This window comes from Camelus dromedarius, chromosome 19 (assembly GCF_036321535.1).
Source record: "Camelus dromedarius isolate mCamDro1 chromosome 19, mCamDro1.pat, whole genome shotgun sequence".
NCBI classification, from domain to species: Eukaryota; Metazoa; Chordata; class Mammalia; order Artiodactyla; family Camelidae; genus Camelus; species Camelus dromedarius.
The window spans coordinates 8,699,335-8,724,162 of NC_087454.1; the positions used below are offsets into that span (position 1 = coordinate 8,699,335).

The 24,828-nt window shown below is 45.1% G+C and overlaps 1 protein-coding gene across 6 annotated transcripts; it reads left to right on the forward strand.

The window, feature by feature from the left end:
- Positions 1 to 23,692, forward strand: SIRT5 (sirtuin 5). 6 transcript variants are annotated; one of them, XM_031435176.2, is made up of 9 exons: positions 2 to 90; positions 4,405 to 4,554; positions 7,066 to 7,199; positions 8,536 to 8,761; positions 11,443 to 11,530; positions 12,328 to 12,381; positions 13,856 to 13,979; positions 15,970 to 16,085; positions 23,158 to 23,692. In XM_031435176.2, exons 2-9 carry the CDS (start codon positions 4,440 to 4,442, stop codon positions 23,231 to 23,233), a joined length of 933 nt encoding a protein of 310 aa, XP_031291036.1. In that variant the 5' UTR covers positions 2 to 90; positions 4,405 to 4,439; the 3' UTR covers positions 23,234 to 23,692. The 6 variants fall into 6 exon arrangements, with proteins under 6 accessions (XP_064332281.1, XP_031291036.1, XP_064332282.1 ...); XM_010980083.3 differs by lacking the exon at positions 2 to 90 and adding an exon at positions 224 to 367; XM_031435177.2 differs by lacking the exon at positions 2 to 90 and adding an exon at positions 281 to 358.
- Positions 23,693 to 24,828: the final 1,136 nt, after the last annotated feature.

The following is a 24,828-nucleotide window of genomic DNA, read 5'->3' on the forward strand; positions in this document are numbered from 1 at the left end:
GGAGGCGGGGGCGGAGCCAGCCAGCCCGGCCGCGGCGCGCATGCGCGGCACGTCCGCGTCCCCGCTTTCCCGGTCCGCGACGGTGGCGAGGTGGGGAGGGAGTGCGAGGGGGAGGGGAGCGCGATGTGGGGAGGGGGCGTGAGGTGGAGGGGGCGTGAGGTGGGGAAGAGGGCTCGAGGGGGAGGGGGGTGCGAGGTGGGGGAGGGGGTGCGAGATGGGGAAGAGGGCGCGAGGGGTGGGACTGCGAGGGGGAGGACCCCCCGGGGCTTCCGGTGGCGGAAGCCGGAGGCCAGGTGTCTTCCCCGCACAGCGCGGGGGCAGCTGCTGGAAACGAGGTTGGAAAGTCAGGCCGGAGCCGGTGAGCCTGGTAGGCCGCTGGAAGGGGAGCCCCGGGGGGCTCGGAGCAGGGCGTCCCCTTTGAGTCGAGTCACCCCGGGCACTGCAGCAGCCTGAGTGGCAGATGCGGGTGGCCTAGGCCGGGGGCGCGGCCGGCTTCGGGAATGTAGTTGAACGCTGCAGCCGTGAGGATTTGTGAGCAGTCGGGCTGTAGGTGTGAGATGTGAGAGGAAGGGGAGGCCACTCCTCTTGATTATATTAGAGACCAGTTGCAAGGAAGATTTGTTGACACGCTTGCTTCTTGTTTTTAAATGAAGTTCATTGAAATGTAAGTTACACACTATAAGATTCACCCTTTTTATTATAAAGTCTGTGAGTTTTGAAAAACCACCACAAAATACAGAATTTTCCCTGGCTCCCCCTGCCTCCCCTCCCCCGCCCCCGCAGTCCCTGGAAACTACGAAGGTGATTTCTGTTGTGCCCTTTCGGAATGTGTAAATGGTCTTATATAGTAAGTAGCCTTTTGTGTCCGGGTTCCTTCGCTTAGCATAATGCTTTTCTTTTTTCCAAAAGAAAGCATCTTTGTATTTGCGATAATTTTAAGTTTAGAGAAATGTTGCCAACACAGTACACAGAGTTCCCATATACTATGTAGCAGCACCATTTCCCCTAAGGTTACCGTCTTACCTGACTAGGGTACGATCATCTAAACTAGCACATTTACATTGAGATCACCTAAACTAGCACATTTACATTGATACGGTACCCTTAACTAACTCGCTAACTTCATTCAAATTCTGCCGCTAAGGTCCGTTTTCGTGTCTCGAATCCAGCGCAGGGTCCCGCACTGCATTTAGTTGTCATGTCTCCTTAGTCTGCAAATGGGAACAAGTGTATCTTTCATAACCTTAGGAACGTTTTTGAAGAGGACTGGTGGCCACTTTGGCTGCAGAATGCCCCCTCAATTGGGGTTTGTCTGACCTAATGCATTTCTGGGGAAAAATACCACCCAGGTGATGTTTTGCTCTTCTCATTGCATCATATCAGGAGGTAGATGAAGTCAGTATGTCTTACTACTGGTGGTGTTAACTTTGGTCACTTGATTAAGTACCTGCCAGATTTTTTCCACTGTGATGTTACTATCGTGTAAGACTGAAAATGCATCCATGTTGCTGCAGGTACGACCGGTTTTATTCTTTTTAAGGCTGAATAGTATTTCATTGTATGGATGAGCCACAATTTGTTTATCCATTTGTAAGTTGATAAGCATTTGGTTTGCTTCCGTCTTTTGGCCTGGTGCTATTTGATAGGCCTGTTGAATATAAATAATTTCACAGAACACCAACAAGGCTACCTACCCCATGATCACAGGGAGGCAGGACAAAAATAAGACAACTACATAATTAGGTCTGAACGCAGACATAAATAAGAACTTTGTCTTAACCACGTAAATGACAAAACATCCTCCTATCCTGGCTAATAGAAGGGCCTGCTGCCTCTTGACCAATCCTGGCTCAAGCCTCACTTCACTCCTTCCTCCTACATCTCATTCACTGAAATATCCAAGCAAAGGATCCTGTTTTCTGACAGCATCCATTCCAGATGAAAGCCTCCTTCCGTGAACCCTCCCTGACCTTACCCAGCACAAGCCCACATCCCATAATAACCCCTTTCTAACAGTTGAGATGCCTGCAGCTCCTCACTGCGAACTTCTCTCCTTTCCAGACTGCAGGCATGTCCGTGGGCTTTCCCTGGCGAGCACTGATAATGCAAATAGCAAGTGAACACGTGTATCGATAACCCTTGCTTTCACTCTTGTCTCCATACGTCCTGTTTCTCACCCCAATTCTTGTTACTAATATCTTGGGAATTCCTCTGTTTTTAAAAAATGCAAATGCAAATAAGTACTATGGTATAACGTATATCCCCCCTCCCTTTCTCTTACAAAATGCTATTTGCACCCGACTTTTTGCCCCATTCTGGGGAATCTCTATCAGATAAGAAGGAACATCTTTATTCTGTTTTTTTTTTTTTTCTTAAACCTGTGAAATCTGAACATTGGAGTGATTTATGGAATTAAACAATCTGATTTGGAACTCAGATTTTTGAGCCTCATCTTCCAGACATGTTTTCTTTTGTTTTTTGGGGGGAGGTAATTAGGTTTATTTATTTATTTTTATTGAAGGTACTGGGGATTGAACCCAGGACCTCATGCATGCTGGGCATGCGCTCTACAACTGAGCTATACCCTCCCTGCTAGACATTTATTTTTAACCTCTCTGAGTATCCTCTGCTCTGCTGATAGACCAACATTCACTTCTGAAGCCAGCCAGCTCTTTGCTTATAAATACTGTGAACCAGCAAATTATATTTAATTAGACTTTGTTCATTTGAGTTGTTTTCTTAAAATGTTAAAATAATTTTTTTTTAATTTTTCTTTTTGGGGAGGATAGGTAATTAGTTTTCTTTATTGATTGATTTATTTTAATGGAGGTACTAGAGATTGAACCCAGGACCTCCTGCATGCTAAGCATGCATTCTACCACTGAGCTATACCCTCCCCCCTTGTTTTTTTAATTGTAGTAAAATACACATAACATAAAATTTACCATCTTAACTATCATTAAGGGCACAGTTCTGTTGTGTTAAGTACATTCACATTGTTGTGCATCTAATCTCCAGAACTCTTTTTATCTTGTAAAAAGACTGAAACTCTATGCCCATTATTTTTAAACTATTTTATAACTTATATAATAAGTTATATAAAAGCAGTAAAATGAATGCTTTTTTAGTGTAGAGGTCTGTGGGTTGTGACAACACTGTCGTGTAACCACCAGCACAATCAAGATGTGGGACAATCCCATCACTCCCCCAGGTCCCCCTACCCCTGTGTGTGTTCACTCCTCCCTGCTCTGGCAACCACTGATATGTTTTCTGTCCCCACAGTTATGCCTATTCCAGAATGTCATATAAGTAGAATCTTTTTTTATAGCAGCCATGTTGCATGGTGTGAGTGTGCTGTTGTTTATTGAACTTATCCCCTTTGGATGGACGTGTAGGTTGTTTCTAGTCTCTTGCTGTTAATCACAGTGGTCTAAAGAACAACCCTGGAGATGTGTCATTTTGGATGTGTGCAAGTCTCACGGCTGTAAAAATGTCCAGACTTGGGATTGCTAGGTCAAAGGGGAAATGCATTTGTAATTTTGATAGGTTTTCCTCCAAAGGGATTGTAAAGTTTTGGAAAATGTGTTATTTTTCTCTTTTTCTTGTATATGCAGACCTTTAATTCTGAGTTGTCCCCCAAATTTGACTTACTAGATAGAAGTCAGTTACCCTTTTGTCAGTTACCCTTTTGATGTCATGGATCCAAATTATGCCTTTCTCTGTGTGTGTCTGTCTTTTATAAAATTCCTCAGGGACAGACAAAGATTTACAATGTGCTTTGAGACTCACATGTTTCTTTGACACGATGTCACCTTGATCCTATTTGTTGTCATAGTACATATCTTCCCTGCCTAGTTCAATTCTCAGAACTTACAGTCACACAGAAGTAGTATTTTGACTGAAAGTTGAGAGGCCAGTGGTTTTCATACCTTTTTAAAAGCACTAGAACCTGTTTTTCAAATGAATTCTCACAGCTGACTCTTTCCCAAGCCTCTAAGGCAGTGGTTCTCAAATTTGGGCATTCGTTAGAATCACCTGGAGACAGATGTGCCCCACTCCCACCCCCGACAAAGTTGCTGATTCAGTGGGTCTGGGATGGAGCCCGTGGCTTTGCATTTCTAACAAGATCTCAGAGGCTGCTGCTGCTGCTGGCCTGGGGACCACTCTGAACCACTGCTCCGGGTGCCGAGGAGCACACAAATCAAAACAGCTTATTTAGGGGATGAACACCGTGAAGATTATTACTAAAGATTTTTGTTAAAGGCATTCTTACATTTGTGTGTGTATATATATGTGTGTGTGTAATATATATCTCTGTGTATACATGTGTATGTATATGTGTATATGTATATTTGTAGAAATACTAGCATTTTCTGATTGTTTCTCTTTGTGATTTTTCTAAAGCGCATCTCAAGAATTAGTGCTACACAGAAAACCTGATGCCACCTTTCCAGATTGTCCCGAGCAGATTATTTTCCCAGCTGTATTGTGGGTTGAAGTCTCCAGCCTCCAAACAAACCAAGATTTGCCTAACAATGGCTCGTCCAAGCTCAGGTAGGTCTTTCTAGTAGCCTGCCATCTCATCTCCAGTGAAAGCTGAAGTGCCTGAAAGTCCCTGCACTTTCAGAGGGACCGTCTGTATTGAAGTGTGTGCGGGGCAGGATGTTAGAGAAAGTCGGTCTGTCCTCTTCTCCTTAGGGAAGTCCTTTCCAGGACAGCGTCAGAATTCTCTCTCAATAGCCATGTTCACTCCATTTAAGACATTCTGTCACTTCTTCCAGAATGTTTGCATTTAAGCTTTTTGCACGTGATTTATATTTTAAACCCCTCACCTCTCTGCAGGGCAAGAAAGCTAGTGATTTTCCTATGGGATAACATGGGGTTAAATTTTCTAACTGGGCAGAAATGATCTGTATCTCTGCCTGATGAAAACCTACACGTTAACTCTGACCCAGGAATCGGTTAGTTGGTAGGATGACAGGGTTTACGTTTGAGGTGGAAAAAGACCTTTAGGGCTGGGGAAAGTTTCATGGATGAACTTTGAAGTCCTTAAGGACGTTGGAAGGGTGTGAAACCAGGAGTCATAGACATGGTTCCTAGAAAAGTACGGGTACATTTTCTTCTTAAGCAGCTTGTTCTTCCAGGAGATAAGATCAGATTCCAAATGCTAATCCACACAGACTGGGTTTCTTTTTCTGAATTCTTCCTGGTTGGACAGCTTTAGAGGACCTTCTTCACACAGTCTCTCTCTGACAGGGATGCGCATTTAGGCAGAGTGCTGGTGTGGCTGGCAGATAGTTGAGCTGGTTACAGCCGAAGAGAACAGTGTGCCTGAACCACCTTCATTCCTTTGAGTTGATGTTGCTGAAAACATGGTCCCAGAGCTCCAGGAAGGCTGGGGGGAGAGGGCTGGAGCTCTGCTTCTTTGTGTCTGAGGGTCTGCTTTTATTCTTTGTTTATTCTTCCCAGTAGTCAGAGAGGAAGGGAAGGGGAGGAGGGGTTGACTCTTTTTTGAGATTCTCTGTCCTGGGATGGCCATAAAAGCAGCTCTGGGTTTAACGAGGGTGAGGAAGTCCCATCCCTGCCTAGAGGGCGCTGTCAAGTATGAGAAACCAGTAAGATCCAACTTCCCCTTGTGGGGTACAAAGTGGAGTCACATTGCCTTTAATGTTCAGCTCTTGTCTCTGAGCCCCCATCCCGTTCTCTTCCGTCCTTTCCTCCATCACTGGTTCCATGTCTCAGGGATGCTCATTGAGTCCAAGGGTTAATTAGCCTTGGTTGCCATTGCCTCCTGGGGAGACCAGAAAGCCTGGTCCATCAGCCAAGGAACTTGCTTCCACTTTTGCTCAAACCTTCAGTGTGTTAGTCCTAGAAGATGTCTGTTCCCCGGGCAGACCCTGCTCCAGTGGCCCAGGCTGGCCACAGGCAGTGCTGGCCCACACTCGCTTCTCTGGGTCGGGGCAGAAGAGGGATGGAGGCAGAAGAGGGAGTCTCTTCTCCCACAGCTTATGCTTGGCTCCAAACCGCTTAGGCCTGGCCTGCCGGGGTCCCAGCATTTATAGAGCGCAGTGCCTGGGAGAGAGGGGGTGCTGTCACCTAATCTCTGCTGTGTGCTGTGCCCTCATCTAACCTTTGCTGCCCAGGAGAAACAATGGCAGGTCCAAGTCTGGCTCCTTGTCCTTATCCTGGGATGAGGATGTTTGCTTCTGGGGCAAAGTCCACATTGTGGTTCGTGTGAGGGGTGTAGTGAGCATCACTAAAGGAAGGCTGCTGCCCCTGTGGGTCTGAGATCGGGTGGGAGGATGCCTGGAGGTGCAGGATGAGGCTGTCAGTCCTGGAGGGCAAGCCACAGGCCATGACCACGAGTGTCTGCTATCATGTTACTCTCTGTGTTCAGTTCCCTTCTGTTACCAGAAGTCTCTGGGGACACCTTGTTGAAAAGTCCAGCTCTTACTTGAGCCGTAGCAGAGAAGATCATGTGTCCAGATGGGGACAGCGCATTTGCTCACAGGGGAGGGACCCTCAGCCTCACCTTGGTAGTGATGCTGAGGGAAGCTGCAATTAACAAGATCCTCAAAGCGAAGTGAATTTGGGGAGGAAGGGAGGACTCTAGGGTCCAGTGGGCCCCACGTCAGCCCTCACACACACACAAGCTTGTTTTTATTTTTAAGAAGGAAGATATGTGCCCGTCCATTAGCCTTTTTTATTCCTCATAGCAGCTCTGCTCCAGGGAAGGCACTGAGTACCTCACACAGCCAGGGAAATCCAGGAGGGCAGGGGATCCATCATTTGCATAAAATATCACTTGTGGGAGGTGGGATGGGAGGCGGAATGGGACTCAAAGCCAGCGCTGTGTGCCCCAAGCCCCTCCTTCTTTCTTAAGACACTGTACACTCACACACCAGGCTGCATGGGTAGCGTCTTCATGGTGTGGGTATGATTTTTATTTGGGTAACTTAAAGCATAATTTCACAGAAGATCAAGTTTCAAAATACAGGCAGTTGATTCGGGGTGTAAACATCCAAACAGTACACTGGATTGATCCAGGTTTTATTCTCTCTTTAGATATGGCAGACTTTCGGAAGATTTTTGCAAAAGCCAAGCACATAGCCATCATTTCAGGAGCCGGTGTGAGTGCTGAGAGTGGGATTCCGACTTTCAGAGGAGCGGGAGGTTACTGGCGGAGATGGCAAGCTCAGGTTAGTAGTGCGTCCAGAACTTTAAGAGGCTCTTCTGAATGAAGCCATAACAGAGTCTGACTCAGAGCCCATACCTAAGCCTAAACTCAGAGGGGAACGTTTTGAAATTTATGATGACCCCTTGGTCCGGTTCTCTTTGGCACCAACACAGGGTCCACCCGATTAAGATCCAGATGTAAGCAAAGCAGCCTCTGTCCTGTCTTTGCAGGTATGTATAGATTGTGCTTATTCAGGTGGCAGATTTCTTCCAGTAGTTAAGTGGGATCAGGAAAACCTTGCTTAGCATAATTCATTGCTTTTCTATAGATACTGAAATTAAGAATTACACAGTTTTAATCTACGAATTTATCATATGAAAACCAGTGTTGAATTGCTAAAGGCTTAGGCCTTGATGCTCAAAACTTTACACGAAGACTGTTAAGATGGAAGTTCTCTAGGGGCGTGGAGTTTTTTAAATTCAGTTTTTATTGGGGTATAATATACATGCAATAAAATTAACCAATTTTAAGGTACGCTTCAGGCCTCTTGGGTTCTGAGCGGAGGGTGGGAAGGGAGGGAGGAAGGGCTGACGTACACAGGTGATCCACTCCCCAGTTGAAGGCTGACATTACTACCAGGTCGAAGGGTGACCTTTATAGTAGAATAAAATGCATACTACCACCCCCCAGCGCAATCAGCGTCTGGATTATTTAGGTCTTTGCTAAAGGCTCCCTTCACCAGCCACCCTGTGCTTTCGCCGTAGATGAGATCTCTCTGTCCCAGAAAAGGTCTTGTACTTAAAATATATATGTTCTGTTACTATAATATATATTCTGTTTTTTATATGTGTAGTTGTGTGTGTGTGTAGCTATAATTACAGTTGTGAAAACTGAGTTTTTCAGCTGTGGCCATGGTACCTGAGTTGGGCATTTTGCGTCTTCCTTTTTGTCCTGGATAAGTGAGATTGACTTCATGCATGGAGCTCCATGGAAAAGCAGATTCCAGCCTCCGTTACCTTCCCACGTATTACTCTATGTCATGTCTGTGACTTACCTGAGTGGAAGACGGGACAGGCTGCAGTCTCCCCGCCTTGTCACTGGGGAAATTAAAACCGATTTCTCCCAGGTGCCTTTAAGTCCCAGGATTGGGACACAGGCTGCTGTCCAGGCCCCAGTCCCGTGTCGGCCACACTGCGTGAACCTACAGGGGACGTGTTCTCGCTGGCACCTCCCAGAGCTGCCTGCCTAGAGCGCAGGGGGCCTCCGCGTTTGGCTGTCACCTCCAGGTTCCACACCCCCGCCACTCGGCTTCTTGAGCATCAGAGCTCCCTGACCCCCACCTCCTCTCTCACCCCCAGGACCTGGCCACCCCTCAGGCCTTTGCCCGAAACCCGTCCCAGGTGTGGGAGTTCTACCACTACCGGCGGGAGGTGGTGCTGAGCAAGGAGCCCAACGCCGGCCACCTCGCCATCGCCGAATGTGAGGCCCGGCTGCACGGGCAGGGCCGGCGGGTCGTGGTCATCACTCAGAACATTGATGAGCTGCACCGCAAGGCTGGCACCAAGAACCTTCTGGAAATCCATGGTAAGGGGCCCCCGGTTTCCCTTGGCGGAGGCAGTTGGGGGGCAGGGAGGACCAAGACCTGAAAACACATGTCCCAGCTGGACTCATGGAGTCAGAGCTGCATCTTGACAAGACCCAGATGTCTGGACCACAGGTTACACTGGAGGAACCAGGTCTGCACTGCCACGTGCTCCCCTCCCTGCAGGGCCCAGGGGAAGCGGGAGGTTTGGGCCATTGAACAGCTGTGACTTTAGCAGGATTTCGCCTGGGAAGACTTGGCATCCCTGGGGAATCCATTTACTCTCCCTGTGTCCCTGACTGTCATTCTCTGCTGAGCCTGGGCTTCTGCTCAGCCCTGGAGGCTTGAGGGAGCTGCCAGTTCAGTGACCTTTGCTGTGGCGAGCCCGCCAGGTCTGTGACATCTCAGGGCTTCCCTTCTCTGCCCTTGACGACACCCTCCTCTTCCGTCTTATCCTCTTAATCCTCTCCCCTCTTTTGCTTTCCCTCCTAAATCTCATAAGTTCATTCCTACAAGAGAATAAATGGGCGCGAAGGGATTTCTTCCCAAGGTCATTTAAGAGCCTACAAAAGTTCAGCCCCAAGGAATGCATTTCAAATCATGGAATTTCCAGAAGCAGAGACCCAGTGGGGAATGTTGCTTGTTTTGTGTGTGTGCAGTGATGTTGCCCATTTTTGTCCAGGCTTGTGACCAGCCTGCTGATGGAAGCTGAGGGCTGTCACTTGGGTCCTGTCTCTGTTTTGTGTCCCAGCAACTACTAACCCTGTGTCTTTCTGGCACCTTCTTCTTCTGGGTCTGGGCCGCTTTCCATGTGGTGCTTCCTGTCTCTGCAGTGTCAGAATGACAGCCATGTTACTTGCCATGTATAAAATGTATGAAATGATAAACCTATCTTGTTGGGTTGTTTTAAGGATTAAGTACGGTAATATACGCACACTAGTTGAGACTTACCTTGGGTTGCAAGTGGTGAGAACTCTCTTCTAATTTAAATAAAACTAAAAGAAAGGCCCTCTTTTCATCAAACTGAAGATGTCATCAGTTTTAAGATGCAGCACATTTTCAGTGTGAAAGCTAATCTGCGCCTAAACGATGACATCTTATTATCCCTTAGAATTGTTACTTTGTGCTCACAGAATGGGCTTGTTACAGCTTACTTAGACACGGATTTTAGAAACGATGTCACTCTCGTGCAGATAAAAAACAAAATGTGGGTGGAATAAAGTGGTTTAGGCCTTCCTCACTGTTCAGCTCTTCAGGAGGGCTTCTGAGGGACTCGGAGGCATCAGTGACTGCGCCCCACACAGCACCATGGGCTGTGCCATCCTGGGCGTCGGGAAGGAGTGTCCTGACCGCAGGCCCCCCTGTGACCACCGGGCCCTCTTCCCAGCTGCTGCTGACACTCATTCTGCACATTTTCTATTGGGCTGGGAGGGTTCCAGTCAACAACCAGGATTCATTTCCTTCCTCAAATGGCCCTTCAGGGGTTTACTGGCTGAAATCTCCCCTGGACATTGCCTCTGTCCACCAGGCCACTGAGGATATCCACCAAGTCACCGCACATCTCCATCCTCATCACCCTCCTCGACAAGTCTGTGTAGGTGCAAGTGTTCCTGTCGCCCAGGAAGAGTTGGAGGACACGTCTGGATTCCAGAGATGCTAAAGTGGGGAAAGACGGCGTATAAACCTAACAAAATAGGCATATCGGCTCACAAAACTGGAGCAGATGGCATTGGCAGGGTCCCTTTCTTCCTCTCTCTGACTCTCGCCTTCTTCTTCCTGCACTCTGTTTCCTCTGAGTTAACCTCTCAGCAGTAGACCTGCCGCCGCACACCAGCGCCAGCAAAGGTGGCATCTGGTGGCCCAGGCTCCCTCTGGTTTAGCTGTCTCCTCAGAAAATAAGTCTCTAGATGGCCTTGCTTGGGTCACATATCTCCCTTCTGACCAGACACTACTGCCAGGGTGGGTAGGGGCTACAGCTGGACCAGTCTGGACCTTGTGCCCAAGCTGGTGTCTGGGGGTGTGATTGACAGCTCCATCAGCTTGGCGTGGGATAGAGGAGGGATGGAGATGGTCCCCACAGAAGGCATGTGGGACAGGACGGAGCAACATGTGTCCATTGCAGCAAGTGACGTGCTCAACCCTGGACACCTGGTGAATATTTAGTGAACTGAGGTCACCACGTATTGGTTAAGCCCAACTAGAGTCATCGCTCGTTTCTACAATTTTTTTTGTCACTTATTAGTTGATTATTTATTGAGCTGCTTTTGTAGAAAAGATTTAAGCTTTGTTAAATCAAAATTAAGATTTTGTAAAAATATATCCCAAGCTATTGACCCTTGATCCATCATATACTTAGTAGATCCTGCCCTTGGGCTTAGATTGGCTTCTTCTGTCCTAGTGGCCATCTCAGTTCCACCTGAACATCAAGGTAATTAGAGCGCTCCTTAGTCATGTAGGGAATTATTTCATCCTCCTCTCTTCCTGCCTAATTACGGAGCCCAGGAGGGCAGACGTTCTTGGCTGGTTCAATAGCACTGCATACCTTTATATTTCCCCTGATAGCTGGGTGGGCCCGTTTGTTGAAGTGAACACAAAAACTGAATTATTTTGTACTCTTTTAGACACAGAGATGATTGCTCTTGATTGTATTAAATTCTGCTCTTCTTTAACTTGTGTTTTTCAGGTAGTTTATTTAAAACTCGATGTACCTCTTGTGGAGTTGTGGCCGAGAATTACAAGAGTCCAATTTGTCCAGCTTTATCAGGAAAAGGGTAACTAGACTGCACTACAGAATAAGCATATATCGTTTTCTCTTTTAAGTTGAATATAAATGTGAAGAAGCTGAACATTAAGATTCCCATAATTATGAGAAGTAAGACTAGATACAGTACCGCTAGATGATAAATATTTTGCTCATAATTTACAATGTTGAGTACCAAGGAATCTAACTCTATACAGTATGATCCCAAGTTTGTGTTTACACACACACACACACACACACACACACACACACACACACACACACGTTGATGTATCTATGTATAGATAGAAGTCTAGAAGAAAATACAATAGAACATTAGCAGGAGTGGTAGGGTTATAGGTAATCTTGATGTCTTCTTTGTATCTTTCTGAACTTTCCAACATTTCTATGATGAACATTTACTATTATTATAATTAGAGAAAAAAATTAAGAGTAGACTCAGAACATTGAGAAAAATTCTACCTGGCCATTTTAAATCAGTATAAATTATTACAAGTAATTTAGTAATATCTTGCCACTGCAGATCATTCAAATTATGACGACATGTACAGTGTAATTGTGAAACTCCCCCTTGGCACACCAGCTGCCCCACTCCCTCCCCACACACAGATTCCCTCTCTGGAGGCAGACCCGCTCGTGATTAATTGTTTGGTGTCCGTCCTCTGAGTGCCCTTCTAAGTCAGCGTGTTTTAATTAGAAATTTTGTACCATAGACTGCGAGGCATGTAGTCTTATTGGGTTATCTTATTCCTTTGTTCTTCTATTACACCAGTGACATTCTTTCTCTTCTAATATCATTTACCTCAGTGCTCCAGACCCTGAAACTCAGGATGCCAGAATCCCAGTTAAGGAACTTCCCCGGTGGGTAAAAAAGCTTTGATCTGTATCGGGTGTTCCAGATTGCAGAAAAAGAACATTAGGAGTCAGAAATCTAAGTTCATTTGGTGAGATGCCTCTTAAACATGCAAAGGCAGAAACCAGCCCTGACCTGTGAGGCCAAGGGAAAAAGGATGAATGAGGAACCAAACCAGGCTTGAGAGAACCGCTTCTGTCCCGTCCCTTTTTGCTGTGCGTTAAGGCGGGATCTTTGGGGTCTGGAAAGATTCATGCTGCAGATGCTAACCTAACCTGGTGTCTGTGAAGCGTAGAGCCTGGCGTCCTAACTGCTGTCCTCTTCCTCCTCCTCGTCCTCGTCAGTGCTATCACCCAGGCCATGCAGGCAGTGAGAGGTCTTGCGAAGGTGAAGTTATAGGACCAAACAGAATTTTTGTAGATTTAACAACAAGAAACCTTGGAAAGATTTCTATGTCCATTTGTCAAAACTAGATATTAAAACAGTACTTCCAAAAGTGTTTCATTTAGCATTAGACCCATGTGATGTTGATAGGGATTACTTGGGAAAAAGATGTCATGTGCTCAAATAAATACGGGAACACCAGATTAAACAAAATTAAAGTATGTTTGCTTTACTGCAGGACTTCTCAGAGCATTGACTATGCGGAATTACATTGTTACTCTCCAAAGAGTGGTTATTTCACTGGTTTACTTAACCACAGGAACTTTTTTTAATAAGGGTTTTCATTACTAGATTTTAGGAGGGGAGGTGGGTTTGTTTGTTTGTTTGTTTGTTTACTTATTTATTTATTTAGTGGAGGTACTGGGGACTGAACCCAGGACCTTTTGCATGCTAAGCAAGCTATACCCTCTTCCCTCATTAGTAAATGCTAAAGTTTCAATCTAAAAAAGTCTTTAGGAGATTAATATGATGACAATGATGTTTGGGGAGATGATTTTAGAAGGTATATACAAGATGGCCTAGTGGTAGTAGTGAGCAAAAGATGAGAGATTTTTAGTAACTGACACTGGAGAATTTGGCTATAAATGGGCAAGAGAGAGGTGAATCGGAGAGAAAATGAAAGGAGGTCACTGATGAAATCAGTGGGTTGTTGGCGTGTTGGAGGCAAGCCTGAGTCCAGTACTCCTCCTGGGCCTGGGTGACTGTGAGCACAGTCTTGCCGACGCGTGTGATAAGGTAACTGGGAAAGAGGAAGCTGTTTAGAAAGAGAATGTCAAGGTTGGCTGAAGTGCATTCACCAACAGGTCAGCCCAGTGCATCCGGACGAAATAAGTACTTTATAAATGAGTAAAATTAGTACTTCATCTTCAGGACAAGCTCCCGTGGGCTGGGAGGGAGGGGGTGGGGGGCTGTGAGGGCTCAGAGTGGCCTATCTGGACAGACCGGGTTTGAGGTGGCCCTGGCTTTCCCCTGGTCCACCTGGGCTGACCCTCTGGTGGAGCGGGTCCTGGGGTCAGCTTGAGGATGACACTCTTACAGGTGTGAAGAGGCAGGATGCGGGGCCCTGCTGCGACCTCACGTCGTGTGGTTTGGAGAAAACCTGGACCCTGCCATCCTGGAGGCGGTTGATAGAGAGCTGGCCTTTTGTGACTTGTGTCTAGTGGTAGGTCACACCCTTCCTGGTCCCCAGGATGCTCTGAAACACCAGGCCTGGGGCGGGTTTTCTTGTTTCCTCCCTCCCTCCTCCTCCTTCTTCCTTCTTACCCTCCTTCCCTCCCTTCCTTCTTTCCTTCTCTTAAGGTGTGTGTGAAGAGTTATGGTAATGCTTTACAGAAAAATTAAGAAACAGTGAATAAGATATGATCTTAAAGAAAAAACAAATTTCTTCTGTACAGCACAGGGAACTATATTCAATATCTTGTAATAACCTTTAATGGAAAAGGATATGAAAACAAATATGTGCATGTATATGCATGACTGAGACATTGTGCTGTACACCAGAAATTGACACATTGTAACTGACTATACTTGAATTTTAAAAAAGTGAAAAAAATAAAAAATAAAGAAGAAAAGGTATGTCCTTAAAATATGAAACTATGTAAAACCATGCCTTAGGCTTCTCAAAGCCTTTCCCTCTGGAAAAAAGTTAATGAAAAGAATGTGTTACTGGTTTTGATTTTGAAAGTAATACATACTTATTATTATATTTGAGAAAATACAAGAAAGTATGAATTTATAAAGAGGAAATTTGATATCACCAATAATTACACCATCCAGAAATAGTCACTCTTAGCATTTTGGTGTATTTTCTTCCAGACCAGTGGCGATAAACTGTGATAATTTACATTATCTGGTGAATACAGTTTTATTGGCCCGGTGGCTGTGGTCACACTACAATGGCAGAGTCGACTATTTGTGACAGACATTGAATGGCCTGCAACCTGAACATTTACTATCTGGCCCTTTACACAAAGCTTGCCCACCCCGGTCTAGACCTTTTCTCATGCACATGTGCACATATTCACTTTCAAAAACGGGTTCATGCTGTATGTTCTGTTTTTAAGACTACTTCATTCACATAGCAGTTCACTCGGCATATTTCTTGTCAGTATGTCCAAATCCACGGTGTCTTTTAACGGCTGCGTGGATATAAAATGATATAGTTACCCAATCCTCCACTGTTGGACATTCAGGCTGTTTCAGATTCTGATATATTTTAGACAACGCCCTGATGAGTGTCCTTAGACATAACTCTTCAGGTTATTTCCTTAGGACGGGTTTCCTGGAAGTGGAGTCAGTGGGACAGAGGGCACGCTTTCAGGTTTTCCTTCACACATCTTTAAAAGCAGAGGCACTGTCTCGCGGATGCGTGTTCATTCAGCCTGTATTTCTTGAGTGCACCCCAGCGTTGAGTCTGGTCTCTGTGCACTTGATAGATGGTTAAGCGAGGAAAGCTGGCTTGTAAAACTTGTTCTGGTCTCCCCGTTCTTGTAAAGAATGTTTATAAATACATATTCATAAAGAAAAACCTGAAAGCATATTCATCAAAATGTGCACAGTGAAATCTTGGGGAAGTAGGATTATAAATGACATGTATATGGTTTTTTCTTCGACTTTTCTAACTTAAAAGGAACATGGGTTATTTGCATGCTTCAAAGAGCAGAAACAAAAATAAAACTAACCCTCTTTGGGTGACGATCAAGTCATTTCTTTGCCCTCTCTCCAGATGCTCAGCTCCCCTTCTCTCTTTTTTTTTAATTTTTAAATTTTTTGTGGGGGAAATAATTAAGTTGGTATGTATGTATGCATGCATGTATGCACGCATGCATGCATGTATGTAAGTATTTCATGGTGGTACTGGAGGTTGAACCCAGGACTTTGTGCATGCTGAGCATCTGCTGTACCACTGAGCTGTACCCTCCCCACCACCTCCCCTTTTCAAATCACATACTCTCTCCGAATTCCAGGGATCAGCCAAAAGGACGCCTCCTACCTTCCCCTCTGTCCCTCGGACATTCTCCATCTATCCCGCCCAGCTTAGCTTTCCTCACATCTGCAACCACAAACCGGCCTGAGTTCATGTAAGGTTTTCTGAAAAACTGTTTCTCCTGCATAGTGTGGTCACTTGTCCATTCTGTCTGTTTGCTTTGTAGGTGGGAACTTCCTCTGTGGTCTATCCTGCCGCCCTGTTCGCCCCCCAGGTGTCTGCCCGGGGCGTGCCCGTGGCCGAGTTTAACATGGAAACCACCCCAGCCACCAACAGATTCAGGTACAGGGACTCCTGAGGTGGGAGATGGACGGAACTGAGCAGGTTTGGACACGGCCACCCAAACAGATTTACCCACTGTTCTAATTCAAAAACACAGAGTCGATGTTTTCTTATTGGGCCTGTAGTTGTTTCGATGGAAGAAAACAAAATATTAACTGTAGACTAAGGTAGCTGTGACTTTTTATGAGGAGTTGGCTGTAGGGCTTTTGTTTTTTATATTTTGAAAGTTCGTCTTTGATTCTTTGGACTTGGCTTTTGTTTGTATTTATAAGCTAGGTGTAGTAATGCATTTAGTCGCAGGTCAGCCAAGTACTCAGCTCATCGGTGCAGAGGTACCCATGTGGCACTTCCTTGCCCACTGTTCTCATCGTGGGGCTCTTTGCTCTCGTGACCTAGGATGTCTGTACCCTTGGCCGTGCTGTGATCCTGACCTCATTCCCCAAGTTTGTGCGGAGAGTGTAGGTCATCGTGGTGTCCGTTTGCAGTCTCATTCTGAGGTTCCATTTTACATCTTCACCTTTGTTTTGCTTTCTTTTTTTTCACCCCTGCTTTTCTGTCTTCACTTTTAATGTAGTTTGTATATTCTTACCAGTCTGCTTCATTCCTTTCCAGAATCAGGCAGACTATAACTAACTAATAAATAAATATGAATAACTAAAATATAAAACTTCACTGTCATTTTACCTCAGCTACATACACATTTTAAAAATTCTGCTGACTTGTACCACCCAGGAGATTCCAGTGTAATCGGGGTGAGGCGGGGCCTGGGCCTCATGATTTATAAGCTTCCTCAGTAATTCTTATGTGCAGCCAGGAAGGGAACTGACGCTCTAAGTCCTCACGAGGAAAAAACTGTGTCCCAGACTGTGTGGAAACGCACTTTCATGTGATCCTCGTCCGGGGGTGGGCTGGTTTTCATCTTGGATGCCTCCAGGTCTTTTTGATCCACTACAGCCTATGTCCTCAGACATTAGTTCTTCATCTGTGTTTTAAGTGGTGGGACCACGGGAGACGCGTTTTAAAAAACTGCCTTCTAAAAGTTAAGACTTACACTCTGAAAGCAACAGAATGTTGCTGAACAAAACAGACGACCTCAGGATACAGAAGGACACCCATGTTCGTGGATCGGACGACTTAATGTTATTAAGATGGCAGCACTCCTCAGGTTGGCTGAGATTCACCTGGTCTCCGTTAGAGCTGCAGCTGGCTTCTCTGCTGAAATTGACAAGGTGATCCTAAAAATTCATACGGAAATGCCAGGGGCCCGGAATAGCCAAAACAGAAAGAAGAATGGAGAACTCACACTGCCCAGTTTCAGAACTTAGTACAGAGTTTCTGTTATTAAGACAGACTGATACTGGCCTAAGGACAGACATACAGAGATTAGTGGAATAGAACTGAGAGTCCAGAAAATAAACTTTCTGTTTTTAGTCAACTAATTTTTGAAAGTGGTACGAAAACAAATCAGTAAGAGAAAGAATACCTTTTAAATGAATGGATTGTATGTGAATTATATCTCAGTAAAGTTGTTCTATTAAAAAAAACTATTGTCTTCTAACTTACCCACTAAGATACATTGTGGCATGTACATTAGCACCTGGACTAGCAGCATCATCAAAAGGAATGTCACCGCCAGGTAACCCAAGCCCCTCGTCCGCTTGAAGGAGCACCAGAGTGCCCCAGGGTGGGACGGGGCAGACGTCCTGAAGCTGGAAATGAGCTCCACCCCCAGTCCCATTCTCCTTCTCTTGTGGCTTCTTTTCAGTCATTTGATCTCCAGCTCCTCTCTAGCAAGTGTACAGAATTAAAACAAATCATCATGTAGAAAAGCAAGAAGATGCAGATAGGGAAAAAGAAGAAAATAAACCTTGAGTGTTTCCACAACCCAAGATACAAGTTGGCCTCTACCTCTCACGCCCAGGACAGACCAGCAGGGACTGGATATCTTCATGTGAAAGGAAACTGAGCTGGGCGGTTTTCCTTGCAAGTGAAGAAGAGACTCTTGGCATCTAATGGTATTACTGCGTGAGCTGGGCCTCCTAAAGCCACAGACGTGCCTCAGCGGCTGCCCTTCTTCAGCCAGGAGTCTTCAGCTTCACACCCTGAAAACCTGCGGTGTCTCTGTTCAGACAAGCAGGCCACTAGCTAGTTAAAGACTTCGATCAGATGGGACAAGCTACCCACGGAACAGCACAGAACACAGGAACCCTGAGGCTGGGTGTTGGCGGGCTTCTCTGGGAGCTGGGGCTCTCTGTACCACTAAGTCTGGGAATCTTCCCAGCTTTGTGTAACTGCCCAGTGGAGCCGGGATGCTTTTATCTAAGGAGTCGTCACAGCTGACATTTAGAGGAGACGGGGGCAATCATCTTCTCGTCCTGCTCAGTTTTCCAGGTGGGGAACCGAGCCTAGAGTGATGGGGGGGCGCTTGTCTAAATACGCAGCTTAACAGGAGCAGGTTTCTCACATCTCGTACGTACCAGATGTTGGCTGAACTTTGGTCTAGGTCAGGGGTCAGCAGACTACTGCCTGTAGGCCAAGATCCCCCACCATCTGATTTTGTAAATAAAGTTTTATTGGAACCCAGCCATGGCCGTGTGTTCCTGTCTTGTCTGTGGCTGCTTCTGCACTTAAACAACAGAAGTGAGGAGCTGCAGCAGAGACTGGTCTGCAAAGACCAAAATATTTACTCTCTGGACCTTTACAGAAAAAAAAAAATTGCCAAGCCCTGCTCTGGTTTAATAAGAAAAATGAAAATTGGAATGAGCATTTCCTTTTAACCTGATTTTCTCTATTACCTAAATTGGTAGCAGGAATGTGGCCTCCATTTTAAACTTGGATCTCACAAGACCCCTTCAACCTTGCACAAGTTGTCTGGATTCTTTGCCCCAGTTCTCATTTAGAGACCAAGTCATAAAATTTGCCTCCCATTGAAGTATTAGTATTTTCAGGCGTTAACTGGTTCTGGTTTTGTTTATTGTCATTTTCCCCACCCCTGCTGGTTGTCTTGGATGATTTCTGAAAAACCGTTACACTAGGAATTTTTGGATTTAGGCTTCAAGGTTCTGACTGCTACTCAGCCCCAGGGGTCGTTGGCATGTCAGGATCTGTGCATTTGTTCAGGCAGAAACGGGATTTGTGCTCCTTGAGAGGCCGATATGCAGGCCTTCCAGGCCCTGTGACCACCAGGTTGTTCATCTTTGAATTTCTCTGAGCTGTGGAATTTAGTTGAAGTCCACAAATGTTTCTTAGTACCTACCATGTACCACTGTTCTCGGTGCTCAGTATAGGATGTATTAGTAAATAAAACAAAAATCTACCATGTAAAGATGTCATTCTAGTGGTGGGGGCAAACAGTAAACAATCAATCATTCTAATAAATTCTGTGGTGCGTGAGAAGTGGGATTCAGGCCGTGGGAAAAAGCGAAGGTAGAGTTGGCGGTGCAGATGGGTTGCAGGACTTAGTGGGGAGTTGGGTTGAGCCTCACTAAGAAGAGATTTGAGAAGACTTGGAGAAGCTGACGGAGTTAACTAAAGAGTGTATCTGGGCTAATAAGAGCTCTCCAGACACCAGGACCACCTGGAGCAAAGGCAGCCCTGAGGTCTGAAGGGACAGCCAGGAGGTGAGGGGAGGGAGGGCGGGAGGGGGAGTGTCCCAGAAGAGGTGGTCAGTAAGGGAAGTGACATGTTTATGTGGGGGAGGTGCCCCCAAAGAGAGCTCACTGCAGGTGGAGTTTGGAAGTGTAAGGAATTCTTAGCTAGAAGGTGGTTTTACAGATTGTTTTATTTATGTGTTCACTTGTCAAGAGTGTGATGGGGTTACTTCTTTTGATTCCCAGTTGGCCCCATTTGGTAGGGAGTCCGGTGCTCTGCCTGCTGGGTTATCAGGGTGGGCGTAGGGGCCCTGTGAGTCCAGGCAAAGGGACCTAGTGGTCTGTTAACCAAAAAAGCCATTTAAAGCAAGAATTAAAAAAAAAAAAAGACATATGTCTTCAATATTTCATTTTCATTTTCATTTAAGGCATAAACATGTATTCATTTGCTTTTTTTTTGTGATAGCGCTAAAGGCCTTTTCTCTGCGTAGAAATCTGCTGATCAGGGCTCACCTTTCTTGCATAAATCATACTTATAATCCTCCTTACGTTCCCCAAATTTCCCTGAAGACAAGAGCCACCCCAGCCCTTATTTTATAAAACAAAACAGTCAGCCAAGAAAATCAGATCCCAGGGCACCTGTCTGGACTTCCTGAGTCAGAATTTCCAGGGCAAGAGGACTGTTTTTTCATATCATTAACAAGTGACCCAAGTGATTCTTATCATCAGGAAACCTTGGGAAACACACTTCTGGTTTTGATATTTTTCTGTTTTTTGGTTGTTTTTTTTTTAAGTGGAGAAAGAACATAACGAAAAGAAACTCCTGAAGCAGCCCCCCCGTCTTTCCACCTACACCTAGTTTTAACAGAATTATTTTTAATAACTTGCTATGTCCTTCCAAAGCACTCAGCTCATTTTCCTAGAAATAACCCTCTTTTAATAGCTATATTTTTGTCGTTTTATTACCTAGCTTTTAATTAAATTGGGTAATTCCATTAACCAGTGAAAGCGGCATGCACGTATTCTGGAAGAAACACAGTGCTCTCGGTTGTCCTGCACCGCGAGGAGGAAGGGCATAGACACCGGCTGCCAGGACAGAGGCAGCCAGCACTTTGCTTCATGTCCCCCTTTTATATTTTTAAACTCGACGTCTAAAATCTATCAAAATCATTGAAAAAGCTCTGATTCCAAGTGTATTGGAAATAAAATACCGACGTTTAAACGTGAGAATGCCGTTATCCTGGTTGAGGTGTATCCTGTCAAATCTGAAGGTCACAGCTACTCGGTCCCCACCGTGACCCGTTTCAAAATAAATATACAAGCCCCTTTCAACAGTTAGAACCCTCACAGTTTTTTCTTTTTCTCTTTGAACTTGCGTCCCCATTCTGCTTCCACCACAGAAATTTATACTCATACATTCTTATGCTTGAAAGTCTTCGGTTGACTCTCCTATTATGTACCTCTATGGCAAAATATATGAATTATTTAGTTATTTTCAGTTTCCTTAAAACTTAAACATTGTTGCATTGAAAAATTCTTCTAGATGGAATTATCACTGCAGTAATCTGTAGCACCTAGCAGCGGATACATTTTGATTAATAATTCCATAAAAGTCAAACTTGATAGGAAGTACATCTCTTAACAGCTGCATGGGGTATGAGTTTTTTGAATCCATATATCCATGGCTGAGTATTACTTACTGTTAGAAGGAGACCGAGTTCTTGGCGTTGTCGCCCAATCTGCCTAGGGTCACCCAAAACAGACCTGTATTCCGAGAAGATCAGACTTCCTGATTTACCGCAGTGAGGAGCCGTACCCATCCTAGTGGAACCACAGGGAGTGGCCCCAAACAAAGGAAAAGATGGAGCTGTTATGGGACTTTGAAGGAAGGTTAAGTTTAGGTGAAATTTAAATGAAGTATTTAATAGACTCAGCAACCAGCAGGGCTGTGTGTGTGTGTGGAGGGGGTTGGATCTGGTCTGGTGGGCAGGTGGTGGTCGCAGGGTCCCGTGTCTTTGGAAACTACAGCTTGAAGGTAGATGTGGGACACTGGGCCCAGAAACTCCTTACCTGGAGCTTTGCACCTGGGCTGGAAGGAAGGCTGCTTCTTGGTGGCAAAGTGACTAAAGCTCTCCAGGCCCAGGGGATGTTTCATTCTTTACCGCAGTCACTTCAAACAGTGAAGTACCTGATAGTGTGTGATTTCACACAGAATAGAATTCCTCAGTAAGTAAAAAAGCAGTGGTCACCCAAAGAAGGAAGTTGTTACGATACTTTGCAGCTTGTCTTGGGGGAAAAAAAATCTTGTTTGTCATTAGCTTTGCAGCTGGCCGCATCTGTGTCTCTAACTCCACTCTGAGAGATGGCAGGGCGGATTTTTACTGGCCAAGCTAAATTTCACCTTTTCAGTATCAATTGTAGTTCTTAGTTCTTGATATTTAAAGATGGAAGTACTGAGAAACTGGGTCACATAAACGCGGGCATGAAAGGAATTTCGTTACAGCATTGCTGCTCAGATTTCAGCCCTCCTTCTACGTTATATGCTGAAATGCCCACGTAAGAAAAGGATCAGAGATGCCATTTGGTCGGGAACGTCCGTTCATGGCGCTCCACTGAGAGCACAGAGTATTTCAGGACTTAGGCCGCCATGATTTGTGCTTTATCACGAATAAATAATGTGACCGAATGTTTTTTCATTTTTAATTGTGTTCAGTTTTCTTATTCAGAATACACTAGAAATAACAAGGTCCCACTCTGTAGCACAGGGAACTGTATTCAATAACTTGTAATCACCCATAATGAAAAAGAAAAACTATATAACTGAATCACTGTGCTGTACACCAGAAACTAACACAACATTGTAAATCAACTCTGCTTCACTTAAAAAAATACATTAAAATTAGTTGGGCTTTTCCCCCGTCCTAAGTGTTTTCCCTTGAAGGAAGCAGAAATCATTGGTTTTTCTTCTTTTTTTCTCCCTCCTCTTTGTTCGCTCTTTCTCTTTTTTCTTACTTTCGTGAATTCCAATGGATGGTTCAAGAGGCCTTACATTCAGTTAAAGCCCTGTGGTCTGCCTGGTGCAGGAGGTTCTTTCTCTCTTGTCCTTAGTACCTGTGAATGCTGCTTTAATGTAGTATGTAGATTTGTAAGTCTAACAATTTCAATTATGAGTTTGGCAAAGCAGTCATCAAGTACGCTTCACAATCGTGCCCCCCCTTCCTCCTTAAAATAAAGTTCTTTATAGCACCTAAATTCTAGGCAGTTGCTTTCCCAGATTCCCTTGGTGACGGGGACCAGCCCACACTGAAGTGTCTGCGTTTGGAGTTGTCAGAAACTAGATCCAAGAACTGCGTACCAAAATGTATAAGGACTTTTTTGTGAGAATCTGGATTTTCCTCTGCGTGTAACTAAGAGAGCTGACTTGCTGGAAGCAGAATATTCGTTTTGCTCCTAACTCTTCTGTGTTCGTCCTGCTATTTCAGGTTCCATTTCCAGGGGCCCTGTGGGACGACTCTTCCTGAAGCCCTCGCTCCTCATGAAACTGAAACCGTTTCTTAATTGTCCTGGGGAAGGAAGAAATCACAGCACAGCTAAGTAGCAGGCCACAGACAGGAGAAACAGTCTTGTGGATGGTGAGCTGAACATTGGAAGGTCTAATAATACCTTCTGATTCCCTGGCTGGAATCCAAACTGCTGATAAGCGATGAGGGATTGGAAACGACAGTAGTAAACACGTCTAGAAGGAGAAGTCACAGAACTGTAGAGTCAATTCATGTTATGTGGTTTGAACCTAAACATAAGATACCTCTGATGTGTTTGGTTTTTGGAGAGAAAAAATTTTGTGATTAGATTGTCTGAAAAAAGTAATTATCCTGATTGTATTTTTGCTATTTGGGCAAAGATTTAAGGAGAGGGGTAAAACCCCAGTATTTCTAATTTTTGCACAAGGTTTGGTGGAAAAACAGAATCACTCTCCACAGGAGGTAATTTATTGTATAAAGATGTTACCCCAAGAGATGTCTTTGTTGGGGGCTTTGTCTTTTCAGGGTTTATCTTGTTTGGCTGCCTCACCTCAAGTTCCAGAAGGGAGTAGCTTACAGCAAGAACTTACGCAAGGAAGGAAGAGAAAATTAGCAACAAGGTAGAAAATCAGGATGCGAAAAGAGAGTGATGCAAATACATGACCCCAAGGACAAACACAGCTGCCTAAGATTTAGCACTGGCCTCAGCAGCCCGGAGGGGAGGGGAGGGGAGTGGTGATGGTTGGCAGATTCTCAGTATCATAAGCACAGAAGCACATTTCTCAATATCATAAACACACGCCTTCCCCAGACAATGAGATTTCAAAGTTTTTCCCATGGGACTTTAAAAATGTGTGTCATAGTGCCTTGGAGTGAAGTAGTAAGAATACAGTTCTCTCCTCAAGTCCCTCCACCCAGTTTAGCACCCAAGGGTGCCTGCTGTCTGGCGAGCATCAGAGGCCTGACGGGAGGAGTGGCCTTTAGTAAACAGTGAAGGAAGGTTTTTCCTAACTAGGTCCCTTGAATCAGGTGGGTTCCCTGGGTGCTGACGCAGCTGGGCCACATCACCTCTGCCCCTTAGAAAACTGCATTTCGTATCGCACCCTGGGCTTTTATAGAAATAGATGACAAGACACTGTGACGTAAAACTTTGCACTGATTTGCAAGTCATGCCTTTTAACAAATCCCAAGGATCCTTTGCACAGGCAAGAGGGATGCCCATGACCTGCAGGGGGTCAGAAGTACCAGCCAGGCACCCTGAGGGCTCCATTCATACCTTACATGGGCGATCAAAGCATGTACACTGAGGGGACTTGTAATACTTATAATGGAGTTTGTGTACATACAATACTATCATTCACTTCTAATAGGTTTGTTGTTGGTCTTCTCAAAGTGAACTCTATACATTTTCCTAGTGTTAGCAGTGATGGAAGTCAGCAGACTGTCTCAGGGAGTCTGATTATATTTTAATTTGTAATTTCTGTCTGACCAAGGCCCAGGTATTTTGGAACTGTTCTTTGCAACTGCTTTCCTGCTAGGTTGTTGGTACCAGCAGCTTTGTTTCTGTTTTGCCATTTTTGTTCATGTTTTGGTTTTGTTGTTTTTAAATTAGAAATTGCTTCTAAATCAGAG

Excerpts from the sequence above, each read along its gene's own strand:
- SIRT5 (XM_031435176.2), top strand. The coding sequence starts at position 4,440 with ATGCCACCTTTCCAGATTGTCCCGAGCAGATTATTTTCCCAGCTGTAT. Across the intron at positions 13,980-15,969 it reads TTTGTGACTTGTGTCTAGTG|GTGGGAACTTCCTCTGTGGT; the intron begins GTAGGTCACACC and ends TTTGCTTTGTAG. Across the intron at positions 16,086-23,157 it reads CCAGCCACCAACAGATTCAG|GTTCCATTTCCAGGGGCCCT; the intron begins GTACAGGGACTC and ends CTGCTATTTCAG.